The sequence below is a fragment of the Ammospiza nelsoni genome, chromosome 22, assembly GCF_027579445.1.
Source record: "Ammospiza nelsoni isolate bAmmNel1 chromosome 22, bAmmNel1.pri, whole genome shotgun sequence".
NCBI lineage: Eukaryota > Metazoa > Chordata > Aves > Passeriformes > Passerellidae > Ammospiza > Ammospiza nelsoni.
The window spans coordinates 5,475,016-5,501,192 of record NC_080654.1 but is presented as its reverse complement, the minus strand read 5'-3'; the positions used below and the strand labels follow the sequence as shown (position 1 = coordinate 5,501,192).

Sequence of the window (26,177 nt, the reverse complement as noted above, 5' to 3'; positions counted from 1 at the left end):
CCTCAGCCTCTCATCCTGCTCCTCTTCCTCAGAACAAACCCACTCTCCTTAACAGCTGACCTGCTCAGGCCTTCCTGCTTGATCCACACAAGTTATTGTGATATAAATCCATCAAGAGCAGAGGGAACACCAGGCTTTCCCCTAGCTCACACCTCATTCCTTACACATCCCACTTTCCCCATCCCAGTACCTTTTATCTCCCTTTTTTCTCAGCCCATTACCTGCCTCTTTTGCCCCCTCCTTTTTCAGATAAGCTTCTCCACTCTCAAGTCAGCACTGCAGAATATTTATCTAATAGAGGCTACAAAGAGATCAATTTATTCCACATATCTCACTAAACTCTATTTCTCCATTCTTATTAGAACTCCCATTTATCTCCTGTTCTGGACTTTTCTGTAAGCAGCCCTTTGTCTCATCTCTTTTATAAGAAATCATTTGTGCAACTTGTTTTCCTGCCCCATTTCTTAGAATTACAGAACTGCACCATCTTGTACAAAACTGCAACATCTTGATATCCCCTTGGAAAATCCAGAAGTCAGGAGACAGGGCACTTTTGGGGTGTTTATCCTGGAAGTCAGGCCATGCCCCAAACTGCCTGATCCAACAGCAAAACACATTCCTCCTCATCCATGGTTATTTTCTCTAATTTTTCAAGTTGCTTTTAGTTTCTGTTACAAACTCTAGGAGGAACTAATGCCTACACAAAAAATACTCAGAATATAAATAAAAATACAAGTAATGCCTGTAAATTTGTATTTCATTTATAAATACCAATTTAAATCCCAATATAAATTTAATTTATAAATTGGTAGAAATAGAAATAAATTGGTCTAAATTTACCAATATAAATTTAATTTATAAATACCAATTGATGGTATTGGTGTGCCAATCTAAGCACTGCTGATAGGTCACTGCAAGGTTCAAGCCACACCTTCTACACTGGTCACTGGCCCCAAACTGCCTGATCCAACAGCAAAACACATTCCTCCTCATCCACAATTATTTTATCTAATTTTTCAAGTTGTTTTTAGTTTCTATTACAGACTCTAGGAGGAACTAATGCCTACACAAAAAAAATATATAGAATATAAATGAAAACACAAGTAATGCCTGTAATTTTGTACTTAATTTATAAACACCAATATAAATTTAATTTATAAATTGGTGTAAATAGAAATAAATTGGAATAAATTCACCAATTTAAATTTAATTTATAGATAGCAATTGATGGTATTAGTGTGCTAATCTAAGTGTTGCTGATAGGTCACTGCAAGGCTCAAGCCACACCTTCTACACTGGTCACTGCCTGATCCAACAGCAAAACACATTCCTCCTCATCCATGGTTATTTTCTCTAATTTTTCAAGTTGCTTTTAGTTTCTGTTACAGATTCTAGGAGGAACTAATGCCGGTACAAAAAAAAATTCAGAATATAAATGAAAATACAAGTAATGCCTGTAATTTTGTATTTCATTTATAAATACCAATTTAAATCCCAATATAAATTTAATTTATAAATTGGTAGAAATAGAAATAAATTGGTCTAAATTTACCAATATAAATTTAATTTATAAATACCAATTGATGGTATTGGTGTGCCAATCTAAGCACTGCTGATAGGTCACTGCAAGGTTCAAGCCACACCTTCTACACTGGTCACTGGCCCCAAACTGCCTGATCCAACAGCAAAACACATTCCTCCTCATCCACAATTATTTTATCTAATTTTTCAAGTTGTTTTTAGTTTCTATTACAGACTCTAGGAGGAACTAATGCCTACACAAAAAAAATATATAGAATATAAATGAAAACACAAGTAATGCCTGTAATTTTGTACTTAATTTATAAACACCAATATAAATTTAATTTATAAATTGGTGTAAATATAAATAAATTGGTATAAATTTACCAATATATATTTAAGTTATAGATAGCAATTGATGGTATTGGTGTGCTAATCTAAGTGCTGCTGATAGGTCACTGCAAGGTTCAAGCCACACCTTCTACACTGGTCACTGCCTGATCCAACAGCAAAACACATTCCTCCTCATCCATGGTTATTTTCTCTAATTTTTCAAGTTGCTTTTAGTTTCTGTTACAGATTCTAGGAGGAACTAATGCCGGTACAAAAAAAAATTCAGAATATAAATGAAAATACAAGTAATGCATGTAATTTTGTATTTAATGTATAAATGCCAATATCAATTTAATTCAAAAATTGATATTGGTATAAATAGAAATAAATTGGAATAAATTCACCAATTTAAATTTAATTTATAGATAACAATTGATGGTATTAGTGTGCTAATCTAAGTGCTGCTGATAGGTCACTGCAAGGTTCAAGCCACACCCTTTATTCACTTTGTTTCTCCACTGGTCCCAGACATCATAAATGAGTTTTTTGCTGAGCAGAGAAGCTGAGGATGGCACAGGAGGGGAGGGGAGGCTGGCAGTGCTCTGCTCCAACGCCAGGTCTTACCTGTGAGAGCCCAGGGGACGATGCATGTCCCGGTGGCGTTGCAGCAAGATTTGGGTGTCCCTTATTTATTTCATGTGCAGTGTAAGGGGATGGGGCAGGAGGACCCGGTTGTCTTGCTACTTGTGTTACCTGTGTGGAGATAAACTGTTAGTAAAACATTACATTAGTAATCAGTCTGCAGAGACTCCCGTTGTACATATCTAGAGAGACAAAATAATATTGACTTGTCTAAGTGAAGCACTGCACAAGTTATTTAACTGTTTATGTGATTCAGGAAAATGTGGAAGGACCAAAAAAGCAGAGCACCAGCTGCACTGATGGAAATGTGTGAGATCCCTCTGCCTTTATTCCCTCCATGAGAAGCCATATAAAAAAATATTGGGATTTTGCAAGGAGATTGTCTTGGTTTGATACACGTTACCAGCAACAAAGTAAGGGAGAAATTTTCATATTCCCCTCCAAAAAGGAAAAATAAATTACTGCAAAGAGGCCATGGTATCTGCAGGGCTTGCCACAAGCAAAGAATCAAACAGCAAAGCAAATCTTGCATATGTTCATCTCCTTTCTCAACTTCTATTAAAAAGCTCAACAAAACACATTAGGCAAAATATTAGAAAAATGTTTTCACGGCACATAAATATTTGCTCCACTTTACTATCTCCACTATGGAACTGTTTTAAATATAATTTAGAGAGTGGCTATGGTGAAAAAAAAAGGGGAATCAAAGGAAAAAAAGAGCTACACAACTATTGGGTGACACCTCCAGCTGTTCAACACAATTAAATTCTGACAGATTGGGTTAAAACCCACACTACTGAAATTCAGCATTTGCTTCTCACTGGCCTTTTCTCATTTATTTGTTTGCTGAAAAGCACCACTTAATAATGGAATGGTTTGGGTTGGAAGGGACCTTAAATCCATCCAGTGCCACCCCTGGCATGGGCAGTGCCACCTCCCACTGTCCCAGGCTGCTCCCAGCCCTGCCCAGCCTGGCCTTGGGCACTGCCAGGGATCCAGGGGCAGCCACAGCTGCTCTGGGCACTCTCACAGGGGAGGATTTATCCCAATATCCCATCTAACATTGCCCAGTGTGAGCTGAAGGCAGCTAAAGCCCACACAGGTCACTGGCACTGCGCAGCCCAATGTGTGCATGAATGTCCCCAGCAGAGTAAAGAAGGCAGAAGGAAATTCCTGGCTCTTTAATGAGTATTAGCTCCAAGAGAGCAGAAGTCACAGAGTTCACCACTTTAATGCTTTTTCCAAGTCACTTTATTGCACCCAGAGTGTCGTTCCAGCTCCTAAAGCACCACAGCAGCTGTGCCAGCCCCGAAATCCCAGGAAATCACAACATGCAACAGCTCCAGGGCTTGGGAATGGGCCAGGAGCCTTCACTGAGGGAAGATTTACAGCCCCTGAGTGCTCATCAGAGGAAAGGGTGGGTCAGGCACAGAACCTCATCCTGTGTCCCCAACTGGATCCTTCCCTTTGCCAGGGATGAATCATCTCTTTTTCGGGCTGATCTCTCTTGGCAGGTGTGCGCACGCAGCCCCGGCTGGATCAGAGCCAGCCTCACACAGAGCTCCAGAAAACTTTCCACAGCCCATCCCCGAGAAAATGAAAGTCTGTCCCATGACTCCTGTGTCAACCCTGAGAGAGCTGGCGTGTCAGTCATGCAGCCCTCGGTGCTGGGGAGGGACTCTGGGCTGTGATGGAAACCAAATAATGCAGCCAGGAGGGGAAGGAAGCACAGACAACCCAAAACACAAAGAAATAAAAGGAAATCATTCCTATCCACAGCCCCAGAGGCAGGCTGTGCCCCTGCTCTTCACCATTCTCCTCCAATGGCACTTCTTGGGGGAAACTTTGGTTATTTTGGTTATAGAGGTTATTTTGTGACAGCTGTGGGACTTGAACCACTGCCCGTTTTCACCTCCCTGCTCTCAGCAGTGCAAACACTGAGCCATCCAAAATTCTCTGACCCAACAGCAGCCAAGCCCACACAGGGCTTTGCCAATGGGGACAGGGGCACTACCAATACCCCAGGTCACCGTGAGCACCCAGCAGTTCTCCTCCTCCTCCTCAGAAATTACAACATGCAAATAGAGTTGTGGAATAGAATCCCAGAAGCACCAAGGTTGGAAAGCCCTCCATTACCTAATCCAAACTAGTTCAACCATAAACCCAGCACTGCCAGGTCCACTCCTAAACAACATTCCCAAGTGCCAAATCCCCACACCATCCCCTGAACACTTCCGGGGGGGTGACTCCAGCACTGCCTTGGGGAAAATAACCTAAGGTGGAGGTTACTGAAAGACATCAAGAAATGCTCTCGTGATTGGATCTGAAATCTGGAAGCTGAAATGTGGAAATATGAAATCTGGAAGCTGAAATCTGGAAGCTGAACTGAGAGGAAAACTGCAGCTGCTTGAATGAGTCCATGAGATACCCTGGTGCAGTGCAGCAGACACATGACAGACACAGGTCTGGACCTACTAAAACTGGCTTGAAAGCCTAATGAAGGCAGCAGAACAATTATAAAATTGTACCAGCTTGATAGTTTGGCAACAGCTCACTTGGAGAGTATCCCATAGGAGCCTACCACTGATTTTCCAGGACCTCCTAAGTTTAGCCAAGTCTAGCTCAGTGCACCCAAACCGAGGACTGATGTTTGTTCCAGAAGGAAAAGCACAGAGAGCCTTTCTCAGCAGCTACAGCAATGTTGGTATTTCCACACCTTCCTCTTCCTACAACAAAATATTTAAAATAAACTGAATTTTAAGACACTGATTTTAATGTAAACAGGTAGTAAAGGAAGACAAACTTGCTGAATTTGTGTGTTTTCTTCAGTAATTTTTAACAAAGGTAAAAGGTAGAGACTGTCTAAGCTCATCACTCCTGGGGTATCTGCCCCCATAGAACCCAGGGTGTGGTTTGCTGTTTCTTAATGGTCTGAGATTACTATGGAAGCAAATATCCTCCTTAAATCTATAGGTTAAGTTGTTCTCCTAAAAATGGATGTTCAAAATTACATATTAATTTGTTAGGGCATCACCTTCTATTTTCCATGAGTAGCAAGAGCTAATTTTAGTTTTCCAGAAGCCTTAATCCTGTATTTTAAAGGAAAAAGGTAATGAAATACAAAATAAAAACTCAGTCTGGAATTCTTCTTTTCTTTCTGAGCTCTTTTACACCTTTTGGGTTTAGCACTTCATACAAGTTTGGGATTACTCTTCACCCTGGTTTCCCTGTGGCTGCCCCATCTGTGAAGTGTCCAAGGCCAGGCTGGACAGGGCTTGGAGCACCTGGGATAATGGAAGGTGTCCCTGCCATGGGTGGCACTGGGTGGCTTTAAGGACCTTTCCAACCCAAACCATTCCACGATTCCAGGCTGGAGCAGGATGAGGCACTGAGCTTCCCTCCTGCACATCCCACAGCCTCGGCCTCCTGACCCAGATCCCTCCTTTGAGCACAGGGAGGCTGCAGCAGCTAATCCCCCCTAATCCCTTTTCTACAGGATTCTCTTCACTGCAGGAAGGTCCCTTCAAAGGACACGAACCGTGGAACCTCTGCTGGCTGTGAAACACTCAGGGGGACCAAGGGGCACCCCAGGACAGAAACAACCAAACACCCCAAGAGCCAATGGGAGTCAACCCTTAGTCCTTGAAAATCTGGGACAAGGAGGGTCGGGGGGGTAGGACAGTTGGGACAGATGGAGATGAGAGATCTCTGCAGCCAGGTCTGGAATTTGGGGTTTATTGCAAAGGGCCAAGTGCAGGGACCTGCTGGGAGCTGCCAGACACAGCTGGAGCAGGCTGAGAGAAGAGAGGGGGAGAGAGGATGAGAGGGTAAGAGAGCAAAAGCATACGAGAGTTCCCGTTCCAATACCACAAATCTTCTGTGTTGAATATTCTCATTCTCACAAACCAATCTAGTACAACATACAAATCCTATAGCATTTACATACAGCCCATAAGAATCATTGCATTACCACACTGTGTTACATTTTAAACCCTAAAAACTCCTCTTTGGGCCCCTTCTGCCAAGCTGTAGGGTCTGCTCTGACCCTTGGGCCTGTCTGCAGGCAGAGGGTGTTGTTCCATCAAAAGGGGATCACCTTCAGCTGGCCATGCCATTGTTTTCCAGTTGTTCAGTAACTGAGGGATCTCAAAGCTTGCTTTCATTTCAATCCCACTTATACTTTCTATATTCTCAAAATCTTTTCCAGGCAATCATATTTATAAGGCTTTCCTGTTTCATCTTCCCCAACAGGGGCTCTCCAGCACCCCACTGCCTTCTCTGTCCCCAGCTGGAGTGAACTGGGCACCCTGACAGGACAGGACCCTGCTCCAAAGGCACATGAGGACAGACACTAACCAGGGCCTTCAATGAGCGCTGGACCCTGCTCCAGGCTGCACCTGCCAGGTGACTTCTCCCCACACAAACACACCTTGTGTTGTTAACACTCACTCCCAATCAGTTCTCATCCACAAGTCATTCACAGAAGCACAGAATGGTTTGGGTTGGAAGGGACCTTTAACTCATCCCATTATTCCATGGGCAGGAGCACCTTCCACTGGAGGCAGCCTCAGTGCTGCTCCTCAGCTCATGAGAATTTATCCCAGAGTAGTTTTGGTCCAAGCTTCAGCACTTCCAATCACAACATGCTACCAAAGCAGTTACAAACCTCCACCATGACCTGCCAAAACCAGTTATTTGTGCAAAGACAGGATGTCCATGAGCACCATTATTCCTCTTATCCAGTTCCTTGTGCTGAATCTGAAGAGCATTTCTGCTTCTGCTCCTTAATCTCATTTTCCAGATTCAGCCCCATTCCCCTGGGCACAGGACAGGGGTGCCTGGTGGGATTTACACTCACGTTTTGCGCAGTTCCCTTCCTGTTAGAGGTCTACATCTTTTTTAAAAACTCCCTTGGATATATTTCTTTGAAATAATTTACAACAAAATCAGAATTTCACTCTTATGCCCCTTCTAAACTCTGCAGGTTTTGGATTTTTCAGAGGTCACACAAGTAGCCACCCTAATTTCTTGCAGTGTAGAGGATTTGGAAACAGCAGGCAAGAAGCAGTTTACAGGACAACCCCAAACCTTTATGTCCAAAAATAGCTCTGCAATAGAGCATTCTCCATTATTGATGAGGGAAAATTATTATTACAAGGTTAGTTCATGGAAATAATTATTTCCAACTGTGGTTTGCTTTCATATAATTTTACTGCTGGATTTATTAATTAAAAAACCCAAACCAACAACCCATTCAGTATAACATGTCACAATAAATAAATAAAAATGACTTATGATGAATTTAGGTAGGTTTGGTTTTAATACCAGCATGATTTCCTTGATAAAGAGGTTCTACCAAAGCCTTGTTGTAAAGTTTGAGCATCTCCAAGTTCTCAGACAAACTTCATCCCACTGGGCCTCTTCCTCACCTCCTACCTCTGTCCTACAGGAAAATTTGTTCCTCAGATTTAGATTTATTATTGGGGCTCACAGTGGAAGCCACATGATTTAGTTTTATTATTGGGGCTCACAGTGGAAGCCACATGATTTTCCATTCCCATTTTTGTAGCTGTGGGGAAAAAAGAGCTCTGGAATGTGCAACCAAGGTCCTGATAATGCATATGGAAAGGCACAGAAAGGATAATTGAACTATTTTTTCTCTTTATCTAACGAAAAATTGGGGGCACATCTGTGGGTTGCCCATATCTCAAGTGATTTCTGCTCCCACCCCACGCACGACATAGGGGAACAACATGGGGGCAGCTCAGAGTCACCACGTGGTGCTTCTGGACCCCAAAACTCTTCCCACACCAGCCATGCTCTGGAAAAACATCTCTGGGAATGATGATCCATAATCCACGTGGAATCCCACGGAGGATGTGCCAGCAAATAAAACACTGATGGGAAAAGCAGCCCCTGGGTACTGAGGATGCACTTGAAGATCTGGGAGGCTTTTTCCAACCTTCAAGATTCTGTGATCTCACAGTGCTCTTCAAAAAGTCTGTTTAATGCAGAGCCAGGCCTCAAACACATGGTGCTGCTCCTTGTGTAACAAACCACTGAGACCTTTCATGAATGAATTTGTCAAGGCACTCCCATCATGTGTTTTTTCCACCCCAATTCATTTTTCCCTGGACTCCCTCTGAATCTGAAATCTGCCCGGGGCTTCAAATGGAAGCCTGAAAAGAACCCAGCCGAGAAATTTCTCTCCTTTCCCCAAAACATGAAATTTTCTCTCAAACTTTTGCATTCTCAGATCCTGGAACTGAGATATTTCCAGCCCTGTCTTCTATTCCTGTAACATAGCAAGGAGTGATATTTTTCCACACTGAAAAGCTATTTTAGGTCATTCTTCACAGTTACTTTTCTATTTTACATTAATTTAAATTTTTACAGTCATATTTTCCCCACAGGCATCTGCATTATATCTTGGGAGGAAAGAAATGAAAAAAATAACCTTCTTTAAAGGACTTCAGATATTTTTAAAGTGTTTTTTAAGTGTTGTATGGGGTATATAAAAGATAATACAAACTGAATTATTTATTAAATGTACAAACACTTCTATGTTCACAGAATGGTTTGGGTTGGAAGGGACTTTAAAAGTTCATCTTGTTCCATGGCAGGGACACCTTAAACTGTCCAGGCTGCTCCAAACCCTGCCCAGCCTGGCCTTGGGCACTGCCAGGGGTACAGGGGCAGCCACAGCTGCTTTGGGCACCCTGTGCCAGGGCCTGCCCACCCTCACAGGGAAGGATTTCTTCAGAATTTGTTCCTCTGGTTTTGCTTTTCTGCACACAAACATTTCTGTATCAGGTATTGGAGCAGAGGCTGCCCAAAGGCTGCAGCTGGGGTTTGTGGATTCACTGCTGTCAATGCCTCAAACCTCAGAATCTTCAACCCTTGTGAGCTGTGTCCCACCCATTCCACCTTCCCTGGATGGGAATCCATGGCCACCAGAGCCCCCAAATGTTCATAAATGAACACCCCTGAGTCCCTGTGCCCCTACAGCCACCTGAGCTGCTGCATTTCCAGACCAATGGCAGCACTTTTACCCTTAATCCTGCCCAGAGCCCAGCTCAGCACCCCTGACAGCCCCAGCAGAGGAGGCAGCACAAAACTCCTCTACAACCCAAAAAAAGGGAAGAGCTAAATATCATCATTATCACTGAACCATCATGGAATGGTTTGGGTTGGGAGGGACGGGAATCCTCCTCATCCTGTTCCACCCCTGCCATGGCAGGGACACCTTCCACTGTGCCAGGATGCTCCAAACCCTGCCCAGCCTGGCCTTGGGCACTGCCAGGGACCCGGGGGCACCCACAGCTCCAGCCCCAGGTGCCCAAGCCAAGAACCCCATCCCCAGTCACTCCTGCAAACAGAGAAGGAGAAAACCTTGCACAGCAGCTTATGTTTTTCTATAAGCAGCTTATGTTTCTGTATAAAATGTGGTGAATTTATCCCATCTACAGCTTTTCTTCCTGTTTTCCAAATAATTAAAAGAGCAGCTTAAAAGCAGGGTTTTTTGGCATTAAAAATATTTGCACTATCCCAATCAGAAAAGCAAAATATGACTTTCCCAGGGCTGTGCTGATTAAGCAAAGCTTATTTATAACCCTGGGCTTCCAGCTATTGCCATTGAAAAAAAAGAAATAGGTAAAAGGAAAAGACCATCATATTCACAAACAAACATCACTGTTTCTAAGCTAAATTTCTACAATAATCAATATTATACATTAGCAATCATCTAGGACAGCAAGCCAAAGGCACCTATCCCAAATATTCTATTTACTATCAAAATATTTCTTCCTCTGTGCAATGGAATTTTTCACGTGAAAACAAATCTTTCCTGATTATTTTTCTCATAAGAAGGTGTTAGAAATGTGAAGCCACTAGTGTACAAAAAAATCAGTCTGTGAGATCATAGGAAGGGAAAGAGATGGAGTCACCCAAGTGAAAATATGGCCAAAACTGTCATTCCAGTGACACTCTCCTACTGGGAGAGTGAGAAAACCCACTCTCCAATATACTGAATAAAATTAGACACAAACAGCAATGGACCCACAAGTCTTTCAAAGATTTCTTCCTTCTTGCTCCTATGCAACTAAAAAGGTTCTTCATAAAATGATAGAATTATTAAGGTCAGAAAAAGACCTCCAAGATCAAGCCCAAGGTTCCCCCAATATCCCAATGCCCACAGGTGCCACATCCACCCATCTTTTGAGCACTTTAAGGGATGTGACCCCACCACTGCCCTGGGCAGCCTGTGCCAATGTCTGAGCATGCTTTCAGCAAAGAGATTTTCCCAACATCCAGTGTGAGAGGTTCCCATGGCACAACTTGAGGCTGTGTCCCCTTGTCCTGTCCTTGTTCCCTGGAGCAGAGCCCAACTTCCCCCCGGCTGCACCGTGGAGAGCCACAGAGTCCCCCCTTCTTTTCCTACTCGCATGCCACCAAATTTGAGCTCCATTTATTTCAGGGGCAGAGGAGGCTGCATTTTCTCTGCTGGCTGATTTCTGGCTGCCCTGGGGTTGTGCCCAGCCCCGAGCCCACCCTGCCCAGCCCCGTGGGTACTCACAGTGCTGTACACAGCCGAGACGGTCGGAGTGAAGATCCGATCCTCCAGGGGCTGCTGGACAGGACCTCGGGGGATTCTGCAACACAGCCAGTCAAGGAAAGCAGTGTGGCAGGCAGGGGACCCCTCCAGGGACACCCCACCCTGGGGGCACAGCCTGGCAGCTCCAGCCCCTCGGGATGTGCCAGGCTCCAGAGGCAGCTGTCCCACCCTGGCAACGAGGGAAGCAACGTAAACTCCAATAATCCACAAAACCTTGGGGCAAACTCCAATAATCCACAAAACCTTGGGGCAAACTCCAATAATCCACAAAACCTTGGGGCCTGTCCACAGCGTCCCCCCCAAGCTCTGCTTCTGTTTGAAAGGGAAAAAGCCCCGGAGCCACAAGCGCTGAGCATTCAGAGCAAACCCCACAGATCAGCAGGGCACTGTGGACAATGGCAGCTCCTGTTCTGCCAAGCACACAGCAATCCTGCTGCAATTGTTCCCTTGTTTGCCTCTCCTCACCCAGTGACTCCTTTCCTCATACACCCACCAGAAGGGCAGGCAGAGGGATGGGAGGTTTCCAGGAGCTGCTGCAGGGTGACTCAAAGGCAAATTGCAAGAGTTTTCTTAATTGTAAAGGCAGGGGGAAAAAAGGGAAAAAAACTCTGCACAAAAAACCCACAGAACAGAATCTGGTTTATTTGTGGAATAAAACAGGGATGCAGGGATCCAAAAGAATAAAAAAGCCTGACTTGGGTAACACCTTGTGGCCTCACACTGATCCAGACAATACCCGATGCGTGCTGTCACAGAAAAGGCACTTGCTGAAAAGTTTTCCTAAATGCCAAAATCTATTTCACCTTTTCGCTGTTTGTATTTTACACACCAAAATCTCATGGGAAATGAGAACAGCTGGATTGACTGAGGTTCTTGTACACATGGAAGGACACAGACTTCACATGTTAATATACTTAAAAAGAAAATAGAGTCATTAAAACACTTCTTAGTTTTATTCTAACGTGGAAAAGCACATTGCTAAGTTTGAGTTTAGGTCAAGATTTCTAGAGACTCTTTGCACTCCAAGTTTGATCCCCACATTAAAGCTGCTGCCCAAAGCTTTGCAGGGACCACAGTGACAGGACAGACCCTGCTGGTGCTGACACAACTTAACAGCCACCCCAAGCTCCACAATCCAACTATTCCCCTAAAAATGGACCAAATGTTAAGGCTGAAGTAAAGACTGTTCAGACACAACCTGCTCTGCCCCTGCCCACAGCACATCCCAGCTGGTTCAGCTCCTCCTCCAGCAGGGCTAAAGCAAATTTACAGCACCACACACACACAGACAGAGTTAAATTTACAGCCTTGCTCTGCTCTGGCTCTGAACTCGTCACTAAAAAGCTCCTCCTCACCAAACAGGCTCAGAAGTCACTCTAAAACTTCTCAGTTTTGTTACAGATTCAATGTTTGAGCACCAAAGACAATAAAAAGCTGCTTGATGGGATTATGCTGGGAAGAGCCCAGCCCTGACCCTCACAACTCCTCAGCAGGGAGGCCCTGGGCTGTCACTGTGGCAGGGGACAGGGGACAGCCAGGGCCACCTCCAGGGCAGCAGAACCAGCAACAGAATCTGGTCCCTCTGGTGCCCAGGCTGCTCATTCACCCTACAGCTCTTTTTGCCTTTTTTAATGATGGCAAGAATTCATTAGCAGGGTCTAAAGCTCATCTGCACTTACCAGCTCAGGCCCAAGTGGTGTCATTTGATAAACAGAGAGGTTTTTAACAACCAAATGGGATTTAAAACCCTGACTCAGCCAAACAACAGTAAGATTTGTCACAAATTTCAACAGAATCACTCCCAGCCTTCATGCCAAGGATCTTGCACTCACCCCCAATCTTTGGAAACCAACAACAAAAAAGCCAAAATCTGGGACAGAAGGATTAAACCACACTGGAAGATGGAATGAAAACTCAAATTTCCTGCTGTCCCTCTTCCCCAGAACATCCCTATGACAGGGATGACAGCCCAAGGCCCAGGATGGAGCTGCCTCCCTTGTGTCACAGCTGAGATTTCCCTTCTCCAGGCACTCCTGACAAGTCACTGAAGCAATCTCTGCTTCAAAAGGGATCATTCCCGAGTTTGGAAAAACGGTTTCATCCCTGACAAGGTTGGGATTTATTTTCTTATTTTAGAACTTATATAAGTCAGGAGGAAATAATCTCCTTTGAGCAGAGCAACTACTCTTTTTGCACCCAGGAAGAGCTGCCTGAAGGAAGGAGCAGTTTGGATGGATTTGCAGAGTTTAGAGTCAATGTTTAAGATCACTCCTAGGAAGAAAAGATTCTCATCAAAGCCAGAAGAAACCTTTTAAGCCCTTTTTGCAAAAGGACACAAGACTGGTAGGAACAAAATGCCTCCAATTCCAGTAAGCCTTAATGAAATAATGCTTGGAGAAAGTGATTATTTCCAGCATCTTACTTGTGGCATCCACAGACTGAGTCTCTGCAAGAAGCTGAGCAAGTGGAAAGGCTCCTGCTTCCCTGAGAGGAGCTGGACCAGTGAGAGATTCCAGCTTCCCTGACAGGAGCTGGGCAAGTGGAAAGGCTCTTGGAGCTTGTTCCTGCTCCCCAGTGGAAATCACCCCCTTCCCTCTCCCTCCAGCTGCCAAAGGAGCCTGTTCTGGGATCACAGCTGCTGTTGCTGGGGGAGAAGTGAGCCAGGGTGACACCAAAGCTCATCACAACTTGTGCTGATGAGGCTCTTCCAGGAAAGGGTTAAGTGACAGCGTGGATACTCCAGCAAGGGAGGTGAACAGGTCAGGGCAGGCAGGTGGGAAGCAGAGCCTCATCCAGCAGCATCATTCCATCCACACCCACAGCACCCCCAGGGCACTCACTCATCTGGTCACACACACAGATTTTGGTGCTGCTGGGGCTGCACATCCCAAAATGCAGCACAAGCCTTGGGATTGCTGCCCTCAGGCTGCCCCAGCACAGGCAGGTGAGTGCAGGAGGGAGAGCCCAGCCTTGCTGCAGTGCTGGATTCAGCACAGCCAGGAGCACCAGGAACAGCCCTGAGTAATTCAGGCAGCTCTTTTGTGTTACTACCCTGCTGTGCTGAGATCCAATTCAGGAGCATCCTGTGCCCTTCCTCCCCTATATCCTGCCACCCACATCACTGATTTGGGCAACTCTGCTCCAAAATCACCCAGGAGGATGGGAAGGGAGAGGGAGTGGAGGAAAAGCAAAGAAAATCCAAACCTCACACAGTTTTCACAGCTCCTTCCACAGGGAGAAGAGACGAGGAGAGCAATGAAGCAGAAAAGCAGGAGCAAGGAGAGCCTGCTCAATCCAAGAACCTCTTAAAGCACCATCAGCTGGTAAAGTGGAGCTGCAGCCTCTGCTCTGCTGGTGTCAGGCTGAATGAGTCCTCAGAGCTCTCCCTGCTCCATCAGCATCACTCCAGGATCTGGAGAGGGATGGAAACCCTGCCAGTACCAGCGCTGGATCCTCCTCATCGCTGTGCAGGGCTCATTAACTCATGAAATATAGATCTAAAATCTCACCTAAGTGAGATACTTCTGGCAGATTCATAAATGCAGGCACAGATGCAATGGGTGTTCCACCTAGTCCCCATCTGGCTGCAGCAGTGATTACAAGCTGGGGAATTTCAGGAGCTATTAGAGACCCAGTGGGAGAAGGAATGCTGGCTGGAAACCACACAGAATTTTTCTGGAAACCAAAAATCTCCCTAAAAAGAGGAGGATCTCTGTTAATTAGACAGCCACGGCCACACTCTGAGGAGAGGGGAATATGTGACTGCTCTGTAAAGTGATTAAGGAAAAAAAAATCCAGCCTGGAGCTGCTGCAGCAATCAGTGACTGCCAAATGCTGAGTGAAATGACAGTCAGCAGGAATTCCTTGCAGAAATCTCCTCCTTCTATCACATTTCTTTGCTTGTTCCAATCACACTCCAGAACTGTGATTCTGCGAGATTTCTGTGCTGTTACACACCAAAACCAGCAGGAATTTGTACAGCTTGCTCTGCTCCACCGAGATTGCAGGAAGGCAGTGAGAACATTATTCCATTTGCTCCCAAAATGGATTCATTTTCCCTCCAGTGGTGCTTTTCACCTAAGCTCATTTCAGCAGCTAGCAACCATTTTACCCCAAGCTCCACTGACCTCTCCTCCCCTTCCAGCTCACAGCTGAGGAAGCACCTCTTCCCAGGAATAGAAACACCCACAGTACTCACAGGCACCTATGCAAACACCTTACACAAACCATTCCAGAACTCCTGATTTTCATCCCTGCCCAGAAATGCAGCCAGTCTCCCACTGATATCCCCAGGGTTATGTAATCCCCACACGTATCCCCAGTTGTACTGAAAGTGTGCATTAAAAATCCCAAGGAAAAACTGTCAAGCAAGATTACAGAAGGGCAAGAAACCACAAAGAATCTGAGCTTTTCAGCTTTTTGGAGCAAGGAATCTATAAAATCCAAGCATGCATGGATGTGACAGCAGGGAGCTTTCCAGGACTGTGTTTCTCCTCTGCAGCCTCTTCTCTATTCCCCATACAATTAAAATGCAGGAGGTGAACATCCCAACACCAGCAACACTTCATTGAGCCAGCTGGGTAATCAAGGCTCCGAAAAGGTTCAAAGGGAAAAGCCCTGCCAGTCACAGCAGCTGGAACTTCCCTGGCATCACCCCATCCTTCCCAGCTCCACCATCCTCCACTTGCAGGGCCAAGACTTTGTATGGCGCGCTCAGTCCTACCTGGCAGGGAGCTCCAGCAGGGAGATCCAGGGAGCTCTGGCAAGGAGATCCCAGAGAGCTCCAGCAGTGAAATCCCAGAGAGTCCTGTCAGTGAGATTCCAGAGAGCTCTGTCAGTGAGATCCTGAAGAGCTCCAGCAGGGAGATCCCGGAGAGCTCCAGCAGGGAGATCCCAAAAAGCTCTATCAATGAGATCCCAGAGAGCTCTGACAGTGAGATCTTGGTGAGCCCTGTCAGGGAGATCCTGGAGAGCTCTGACAGTGAGATCCCAGAGAGTCCTGTCAGTGAGGTGTGGCAGCGAAATCCCAGAGAGCTCTGGCAGTGAGATCAGGGAGCTCTGGCAGTGAGATCCAGGGAGCTCTGTAGCTCTGTTAGTGAGATCCAGAGAGCTCTGGCAGTGAAATCCCAGAGAGCTCTAGCAATGAGATCCCAGAGAGCTCTGCCAGTGAGCCGGCTCAGCGCCGCGTCCTCTCCCTGCATCCATCAGCGAAGCCCATGGCTGCATCCCCTCACAGTCTCATCATCCCCTCACTCACAGCCTCATCATCCCCTCACTCACAGCCTCATCATCCCCTCACTCACAGCCTCATCATCCCCTCACTCACAGCCTCATCATCCCCTCACTCACAGCCTCATCCCCTCCGTGCCACGCCGGGCTGGCTCCGGAGCTCTCCCTGCCCATCCCCGCCCGAGCTCTTAAAGCGGCAGCGCCGGGGGAGCTCCGCGGGTTCGGTACCGGCGCTGCCATCGCTGCTCCCCGAGCTCCGGGCTGTGCCGTGAGGAGCAGCGATGGGAGCAGCATCCTGATCCACGAGGAACAGGGATGGGAGCAGCATCCTGATCCACGAGGAACAGGGATGGGAGAAGCATCCTGCTCCTCTCAGCAAGCTGATGGGGGATAATAATCAAGCCAAGCTTGTAAAGGAAAGGGTAAAGGAGAAAGATGAACTCCCCCACAGCACAGAGTGGTTTGGAAAGCTGCACGGCAATGAATGAGGAGCTCAGAAAGCATCAGTGCTCCCTATCAGAAGAAATAAATCTCAGCACAAACTCCTCAGCAGGAAATTTTGCAGCTTGTTTTCCCTCAGCTTTCATCTTGCTACTCCCAAATGTAGCACCACAAACTCCTTTACTTAGCAACTACTTCAGCAATCAATTTTCCCTTCAAAATCAATCCTTCTTTTGACAGATCACGTTTCAGAAGCCTGAGGAAGGAATGCTGGCAAAGCAAACTACAGCCTTTAGAAGACAAAACAACAACAAAATCCCAAAGCAAACTCCACCAAGTGACACATTACCTGGGAAAAATTAAAATCTATAACATCAAAACAGCGTCATCATCTCTCCATGCTGAAATGTGACAAACTGACTTCTTCCAAGGAAAAATAAAATTCAGGTTACAAAGCAAGTAACTCCAAATTTAGGGAAAGGCAGGATTGATGTTGCCTGGGTGACCATAATTCAATCCTCCTGTGCATCTGCAGAATCCAGCCCCTTATTGTAGAGTCCCACACTGATTTTTCCCCTGTTTCCTGTCACCTCCACATTTTCAGCTCTTACAGGACTCCAGCACCCTGACCCTTCACAGCTGAGCTGCTCTTGCTCATAACAGATGAAAGATAATTCATATTACAAAAATCAAGACCAACATAACTCAAGGAAAACATTTGAAGACCCCGCCTAATAAAATGCTGACCCTCCCTAACCATTCCCTGCTTCCATCCAATGACATATCCCATCTCCCTTCCTTGCAGAGATCATGTTTTACTTTAGGATGTTTTACTTTAGGATGTGTTTGGGTGGGGTTTTTTGTCTGCTCAGGGGTTTTTTTGCTAGTGGATTCCCGACAAGGGGATCAGGCTGAGTCTGAAGGAATGAGGTGGCCTCTGTATGAAAAGTGCTTTTATTTCCGTTTTCTCAGCTGGATGCAACTGCTCTTGCACAATGCGATGGGATGTCAAAACAAAGCACAATTCTGAGCCCTGACTGTACCACAGGTCAAGCTCCAGTGGGGCACTGGTGTTTCAATGTTTGGTGTTTCTTGTTACTATACCAGGGAAAAACAAATACAACTTTTGCTGGCACGAGCACTCAGGAATATGGTCACAGTTAAGAGCTGCAGGTGAGGAATTGCTTAAAAGCCCATGGCAGCTTTACACCAATAATTAATCCTGATCTAAGGACTATTTCTGGCAAGTCAAATGTTTTAAAAACAAAGGAATGCAATAAAAAGTGTTTGCAAAGTGGCAAAAATGGGGTTCATGGTTTAAAAGTACCAAGATTTTTAATAGAGCAGTACATCACTCCTGTCAAGAGATGCAAACCTTCAGGGTCTGCCACTTTCCAGAACGACTTCTCTCCAGAGGGATCTGATGGCAAAAGCCATTATTAAGCTTGTTTCAACATTTTATGGCCCAGTATAAAGCTCCTTAGTGCCACATGTGGAGTCAATGTTCACAGCCCAGCTGCCATTTATCAGACATATAAATTTTAAGTGGATCAATGAAGTGTTTGCACAAACAACCTCTTCAATCCTTCATGTGTTTTGTGTATTAAACTGCATCACTGAACTCTCTTTAAATTCCTGTTTATGGGCTATTTTATACTTGGAACAAAACCTTAAATAAGGTATTTATCTTCTCCTTTTGTATCAGAAATGTACTTACATAAATATTGTTGATGTTTCACCATTCCTTTATTGCCCCATTCAAAATCCCTGACTGCAGGACCTGTTTCTTGCTCCCCAACTGAACTCTGAGATGATAACTGGAAGTTATCATCCTGTCCATCCCTCTGCATTAAGTGCTCCTCATTAAATCATCCTCCCCAAGCTCTGGCTGGATCCAAATGTTACAGTGAGGCTTTCCCTGCTTATCCCAGCTAATTCCATGCTCTAAATGAACACTCTCCTCGTAACAAAACTTGCCTCAAAACACATCTTGAGCTTTTTACCTAATTATGTATCATTAATCTCAGCATCAGCTTCCAAATAATCCCAAGCACTGCCTTTCCCTGCTGTCTGCCCCACAACGCACAGAGCTGAATGGGAACAGGAGGGCTTTCCAAAGAGAATGGGCACACAAATCCCCATGAACCTCAAAGCCTGCTGGAAAAAGCTTTCCAGGGCTGAAAACTGCAGCTTGAAAGGAAAATGTGACCTTCCAAAGCTGACTGAACAGCGTGCTGTCCCTCTCCTGCCCTCAGCACCCTGCTGCTGCTCAGAGTCCTGCTCCTCTCCCTCTGGGAGTCCCACCACATTTTGGCAATCTGTGGATGCGGGTGTTGGCACGTCCAGGTCCGGCAGAGCCCACCTGGCACATCCCCAGCCCTTCTGTCAGAGCAGCCACAGCCACAGTGCACGTCCTGTTTGCACCCCAGCACGTCTCCAAATCCTCCAACTCACATCCCTTTAAATGCACACTCCACAGAACAGCCCAGGATGCCAGAGTGGTTTGGGTTCTGAGGGTCCTCACAGCCCATCCAGTGCCACCCCTGCCACGGGCATGGACACCTCCCACTACCCCAGGTCACTTCCACTGTCCAGCCTGGCCTTGGACACTCCAGGGATGAAGCAGCCACAGCTGTTCTGGGCACCCTGCCCACCCTCACAAGGAAGAGTTTCTGCCCAGTATCCATCTATCCCTGCCCTCTGGCAGTGGGAAGCCATTCCCCTTTGTCCTGTATAAGAAGCCCCTTTCCCCTCATCCCTTCCCTTCCATCTTTGGTCCATGTGTGATAATCTCACAGTCAAACCAAATGGGAATGCCAAAGGAAAGCTGGGGGCTAGGGGGAAGGTAACAGGAAAAAAAAAAAAATCCCTTTGTTGCAAATTATCTGTATTCCCAGCATCCCACTGACTCCATGATGCTTTCAAACACAAACCAGCAATACTGGGAGCACCAGCTGCAATAGTTCCACCTGCAGACAAGCACCTAATTAGCCAGAGCTCATTACTTCCAGGCTCAGTTTTGCATCTCTAAATTACCAGCAGAGAGACAGCTCACTGGCACTAAATCACCCCAGACCTGGCCTCACCCCGGGGGCTGGCAGGACCCGTCCTCGAGCCAGGCACAAACCCCAATCAATTCTCCTGCCCGATACAAATGTGTTTCTAAGGGCAACCTGATTTTGTTAGTTCATCTCAGTCTCCCTCCACTGCAACCTCAGCATGGAGGCAAAGTGGCAATTTTCAGCTGAGATCTGGAGAGGTTGTTTGGGGTGGAAGAAATTGTGTCTAAACCCTGCTAATCCTGCTGGGATTCTCCTTGAAGCAGGGTTGGTGGGTAAGGGACAGGTCTGGAGGTGATGCATGGAATATTTCTGTAACTCTGAACTTTGAGGTGTATTTTCAAGGCTCCCAGAAGTGTTCACAACACAGCCTGAATAAAGTTAAATTAATATTTCAACCCAGCTGTGAAATATTAGTAATTACCAAAATAAAGCCATGGAGGCTCCGTGAGTTGTGCCTGTGCCAGCTCAGGTAACAAAGTGAATGATGTGCCAGGAGAGCATCTCTTGCTCAGCTATAGACAACTTCTCACCAGCTGACTTGTCCTCTTTCTTTCAATTCACATTCAATTCACATTTTATTCTCAAAATACATGGACTCTTCTAAGAAATGAAAAAGTCAATACATCTCATCAGCTCCCTTCAGCTGGAAATCATGGCATTGCCAAGGAGAGGCAACAGCATCACAGGGAATGTGCCAATGAAGCCTTAAAATTGCATTAATTTTAGGAGGGTTATTTATGATTGTACTTGTCCATGTTAATTGAAACTCCCATTAGGCTGCAGAAAACAGGCAATGCTCAGGAGCCTGGAGCAGCCCTATTTGTCTTCCAACAGACCCTGCTACTCTGAGCGATTCCTCACAGATCTCTAGCCACAACCCCAGGACAGGCACCTTATAAAGAGCCCAAAATATTAAGGTGAAGGAAAAAGACTCAACAAGGTGAGCTCTGGAGACTCCAGCTGAATCTGGAGAATTGTCTCTAAGTTACAGAGGACTATGATGGGCCAACATCCCATGGAGAAATTCCAGATAAGGCCTGAACTCCCAAAATGCACCCAGTAAATTGGCAGCAGAGCTGTGTTCCACCAGCAGCACACACACCCAGCCAGCTCAGAACAGCCTGGCCACAAAAACAGCCCCAAAGTCCCAGGCAGGGCAATGCCAGGAAGCTGGGCTCATGCCATGTGATACAGGGCTAAATACCCCCTAGAATTTCATGGAATGACTGTGGATCTCTGCTGGAGCTGTGCTGCTCTCAGCAGTGATGAAGCTTTTCTTTGCTTTCTGCCCAAGGAGAGAGCCAAGGCATGGGAATGAAGGATTTTGGTGCTGCTGCTTTTTACATCCATATTTTAAAGACAAACCTGGATTTTTGTTTCTCATTTTAAGGTCTACACTAAGATATCATTTCTTTACTTCTTAAAACAAGTACCAAGTGATCAAAACACAGTCAGAGTGTGTTTGTAAGGATCCTACTATGTGTAAATGCACCTTTACAGGTGATTCACAGGCATATAAAGCAGGGAAAGGATTTAATCAGAGGTTTGATGAGACTGGGGAAGGAGGAGCAGCACACACCCTCAGGAAGGAGCTGAGCAGGGCTGTGCTGTACCATAACCATGTATGTACCCAAGCAATGCTCTGACTCAAGCCACAAGGGGGTTTTTGAAGATGCTGTTCCCCACACCCATGTGCATCTCTTCTAGCAGCAGCTCACTCATCTGGAAGCACAAGGGATAAAAAGACCTCAGCAAGATAAAGGTAATAACAAACAGCTTTTAGTTTTGCCCTTCCCAATTACAGAAGAGCCACCAAGCCATCCTTGGTGCCCCTGACCACACTAGCAATGAACAATCTGAAGGCTGCAAATACAGATACAAATGTTAAAATCATCCAAACTGAGTAAGTATCAGGCTTTCAGCTGACCAGAGACAGTGACACTTCTTCTAAAATTATTCTCATGGTTGGCAGCAGCTGCTAAATCACTTTCTGTGCTCTAAGATGACCCAAACATCTGCACATTCCCACAAAGGCAGGAGGGCTCCTATAGGAAATGCTGGAAGGGGCAGCAGTTCCTGGCTCAGCTGCTCCAGACAGGGCTTGGAGCAACCTGGGACAGTGCAAGGTGTCCCTGCCTGTGGCAGGGGGTGGCACTGCATGAGATTTAAGGTCCCTCCCAGCCCAAACTATTCTGGGCTTCTATATAACCCATGAACTTGATTTAAACAGGAGAAAGCTTCATGATTCCTGATGAAGCTTTTCCAGACCTTCTCACATCCCAAAATAATTAGTATTTTAGTAGCAGTTCACAAGCCTAAATAGCTCAGCTGCTTCTTTTAATTAGAAGATTTTTATGCAACTATTGCACCCCTTTGAAATGAGACAAAGCTCTGAAGCTCCCCTGCCACTGAAATACTTATTTTGTGGCCCTGACAAAAATAAAAACCCTTTTTGTGTCAGCCAACAGACTGCCTATCTACAACACCACCTCACCCTGCTGCCCTTCCAACACAAAAAATTCTCATCTGTCTACTCAAGTAAAATGAATGTAATAAATAATATTAATTCTAACAACAACAACAACAATAATAATAATTTATCGTGCAAGTGACTGAAGTCAGTGTCTGTTACTATTTTATATGGTTCTTACACTGCACATCTCATGCTTTCAAAACACAAGGGACAATCCTGGATCAGAACCAGAAAAAGCTGCAAAAAGCCCAAGTCCTCCATCCATCCATGCCTGGGTGGCCAGGTAGGGAAAGAAACAGAGACTTCCAAGGTGCTGCCAGCTGTGGGTCTAAAAGCTTCCCCTTGCACCCTGCACCTCCACGGAGGGTTTAGAAACCTTCTGGAGCACTGTTAATTAGAGGGGCAAGGGGGAATGACTCCAGGTCATGGGGTAGCCCCAGTGTCCCTGGGGAAAGGGAAGAAGACCAAGGCATGGCTCCCTGAGGGTGGAGTGCTTCCCCTGCCACAGGTCAGCTTCCATGGGATCCTAAACCTACCTCACTGCCAAACACTGGCACCCACAGCTTCTGCCAGCTCCCTCAGCAGGGAAAGTTCCTCACAAAGGAGTAAAGATCACAAGATTCCTTGGTGAACCAGCTCAGCCTGGTGATTCAAGAGAAAACTATTTTTTTCCTTGGCTGGGTGAAGTTCTCCATGGATTCTGTGAGCTGATTTAAATCACCAAACGCTCACATGATCATCACCCTGAGACCAGGGTGCAGCCAGCCCAGTCAGCAAAGGCAGATCCACCCTTCCCACTGCACTCAGGGGACATCTCTGATTCCAACATGAAACCACATCCATGAAAGCACCCCCAGAAGATCCCACACCCACCCTGTGAACCAGAGGCTGGGGCCTTTCTCAGCTGGGCAGAGCTCCCTGTCCTGCTCTGGGGCTTTGCCTTCTTTGCATTCCAATGGAGGGACTGGCTACGGCTGCACACCAGGCCCTTCCTACACACCAGCTCTTCCCTTCTCCTGTGTCTCCTCACCTCCACTACAGTCCTGCTGGAGCCAGGACACTGCCCTGAGGGGCCAAAGCAGATTCTGAGTCTATGAGAAAAGGAAGTACAGCAATGGGCATGTTCACAGCAGCTGGAGTCACAAGGAGCCCTGTGATTCTGCAGGATTATTTTAGTCCTTCATGTGAGGTGGCAGGGAGGTGAATCTTGCAGGATGTGGCTTATTCCTGAGGAATGGGGTCTGTCTAGGTGAAGGGAAGTGGTGCAGAGCAAATGAGCAAGAACCAGCACAGACACCACAAAGACCACTTGAGCCTCAAGGCAATTCAGGCCTCAGGACAGGACACAAAACTTGTGCATTTACCAAAGAACAAATAAGGACATGGGGAAAGCAGCACTTTATCTGAGTACACATTTCCCACTGCTTCTCTTCAACACTGAGACTGGTCTCTATGCTACCACCTGATTTGAAATCTTTAATTCTTTAACAAGCAGTTCATTTCAGTGCCATTAGTTCATTAGCACACTAAAGCTCTCAGATGTTTCACATACCACCTTGAACGTGTCATCTCTTGCCTCCTCTGGAAACACACTTTGGGAAGGGCACCCTTACATCTGGAGCTGTGTCCAGCAGTGCACAGCCCCATCCCTGTCTGTGGAATGGGTCCAAACCCTGCAGCTCCACTCCTGCAAATGCCCCAGTATTGTTTAAAACCATCAGCTGAATGCTATGGTCACAAGCCAAGCTGCCATGGGTATTTGGGATCTGTCCCTGCACAGCCCCTGACCAAACAGCAGTGCAGGATGACCCAAGTGATGACTGAAACACAGGAGGGGGTTTGGAAGGGAGAATTCCCAGGGAAGACAAGTTTATGCAGGGGTCAGGCTGCAATTCCACATCATCTGCCAGATGAGGGGCTTTAAAAGGTTCCTTTTTCTGGTTTAGGGATTCAGCACTGTGGGGAAGGAGATCAGCACTGGAACAGGGAGGGAAGAGAGATCACAGACAGGGTCCAGCCTGGAGCTCATGATTTATCCCAGCTCCCACCTCTCAGTGCTCTGTGGGAACAGTATTTATAGCAAGTGACACTAAATGGAGCACTGAGCACTAATTCACATCCAGGGAATCTTTTCAATGGACACTACAAGCAAAAACCAGTCAAGAGTAGAAAAAAAGTTAAATCAAGGAATCTACCATTGAAATCTATGCTTGAAGGTATTGTAATTCAAGATGTGGGACATTCCCAGCTGGCACAAGGAGCTACAGGGCACTTGTCCCTACGTAGGCAGTTCCCTCCAGCCATCTGGAGACTTCAAAGCAGAAGGGAGGGGAGGGAGGAGGTGACCACTTCTGCTTAACTATCAAGTTCTTTGACAAAAATTCATTAAGGTTTTAGCCTAATGGAACTTGAGACAGAAGGCTGAAGCCCTCCCTCATCCCTGTACAAGGAAGCCAGGAGATAATTGTCATTTAGCCTTCCTCCATATGAGAATTATGCCCAGAAGCTGCTGAACGTCCACACCACCAAACCTGTGGCTGCTCCCAAGCTCAAGTCCAACATAAATCCATATATAATCTACCTATATAATAAAAGTGGCCAAGGGGATCAGAGTTTTTAAAATATCCCATAATAGCAGATATATGTGGCTGCTACTCAGCCAGCTTCCTCTTTTTTGTGTTATTTTCACATGAAGGTCCTCAGAGGAAGCAATGCTGGTATTGGAGGACAAGCTGCTTATTAAGGAAGGAGTTTCCAGCTTGTGCTACTTCAGTGCAGGAAATTTTCTGGCACAGCTTGAGAAAGAGCAATTTAGCAGCAGCTCGTGCAAGTGGCTGCACTCTGCTCTAAACTGATGAAGTGCTGGTGTTACCTGGGACACTGGGCCCATGCTGAGGGGGTCCCTCGAGGTGGGAGCCAGCTCTAAGGCCCATGATCCCAAGGAGCAGCACTAACACAGGGGCAGCCATCAGGAAAGCTGCCAGGACAGGGCTAATTACACCAGAACTCCCTCACAGAGCCACGGAAACAGAGATAAAGATCTCCAGGAAGCATTCTGGGCTGTTTGTCCTCAGTAACCATATCCATCACTAGAGGGGTCAGGCACACAGGTATTTCCAGCATCACTGGAAATCTCCATGCTGGAGGTGGAAGGTTTATACCTATTCTATTGGAGATATTAAAGCCTCTTAAATTCAGGAACAATTAAAGAATCCCCATGCTGCACAGCAAAAACTACAGAGTGATGTAGATTTTTAAGCAGATTTAACTGAAAACAATCTTCCTGGATGCCCCAAGCACCACATGTGGCTTTTCCAACAGTTATCACATCCCTATCAGCATAAAGAGCTCTCATTCTCTAATCCTCCATAATGCTTCAAGACCAAAAGTATCCTGCCCTTCCCTTTTCTCCTGAGTCATCTCACTCCTCATGCTCCTCTATTTTCCCAGCAAATGCCAAGGTCACTGAGATTTTCCTGGGCAAGCAGTGTCATTTGATGGCACAAGAAGTGAGGTGGAAGAAGCGCTTACGCAAGCGAGCGGCTTTAACGTAAGCCAGGAGTATCCGAGGTCAGCGCTCACCTGGGCAGCACAAACACAGCCCTGATGTTCCAGGGCAGGAAAAGCTTCTCTGGATCACACAGCAGCCCAGTGCCCCCCCATTTCCAGTGCAGTTGCTACCAGCAAAGCAACTTTCCACTCCCTAGCCACTGCTGAAGTATATTCCTTAAATATTGTACAGGAACAGCAGTTATGCTGCTGTACCAGTAAAGTAACTTTCCACCTCCCTAGACATTGCTGAAGTATATTCCTTAAATATTGTAGAGCATTTATAAGGTTTGAATCCAAGTTTGGACAAAGT

At 46.1% G+C, this 26,177-nt stretch overlaps 1 protein-coding gene across 3 annotated transcripts in view; it reads right to left on the bottom strand.

Annotated features, from left to right (window-relative positions):
- EIF4G3 (eukaryotic translation initiation factor 4 gamma 3) overlaps window positions 1–26,177 on the bottom strand; it is a 146,023-nt gene that overhangs the window by 95,010 nt on the left and 24,836 nt on the right. For 2 of the 3 annotated variants that reach the window (XM_059487645.1, XM_059487646.1), the window contains exons 2-3: window positions 11,072–11,147; window positions 2,479–2,622 (exon numbers count right to left, since the gene is read on the bottom strand). In XM_059487645.1, the coding sequence (XP_059343628.1) occupies window positions 2,479–2,622; window positions 11,072–11,147 (220 nt within the window). The remainder of the gene's footprint in view (window positions 1–2,478; window positions 2,623–11,071; window positions 11,148–26,177) is intronic. The other variant, XM_059487647.1, reaches the window with a different exon arrangement.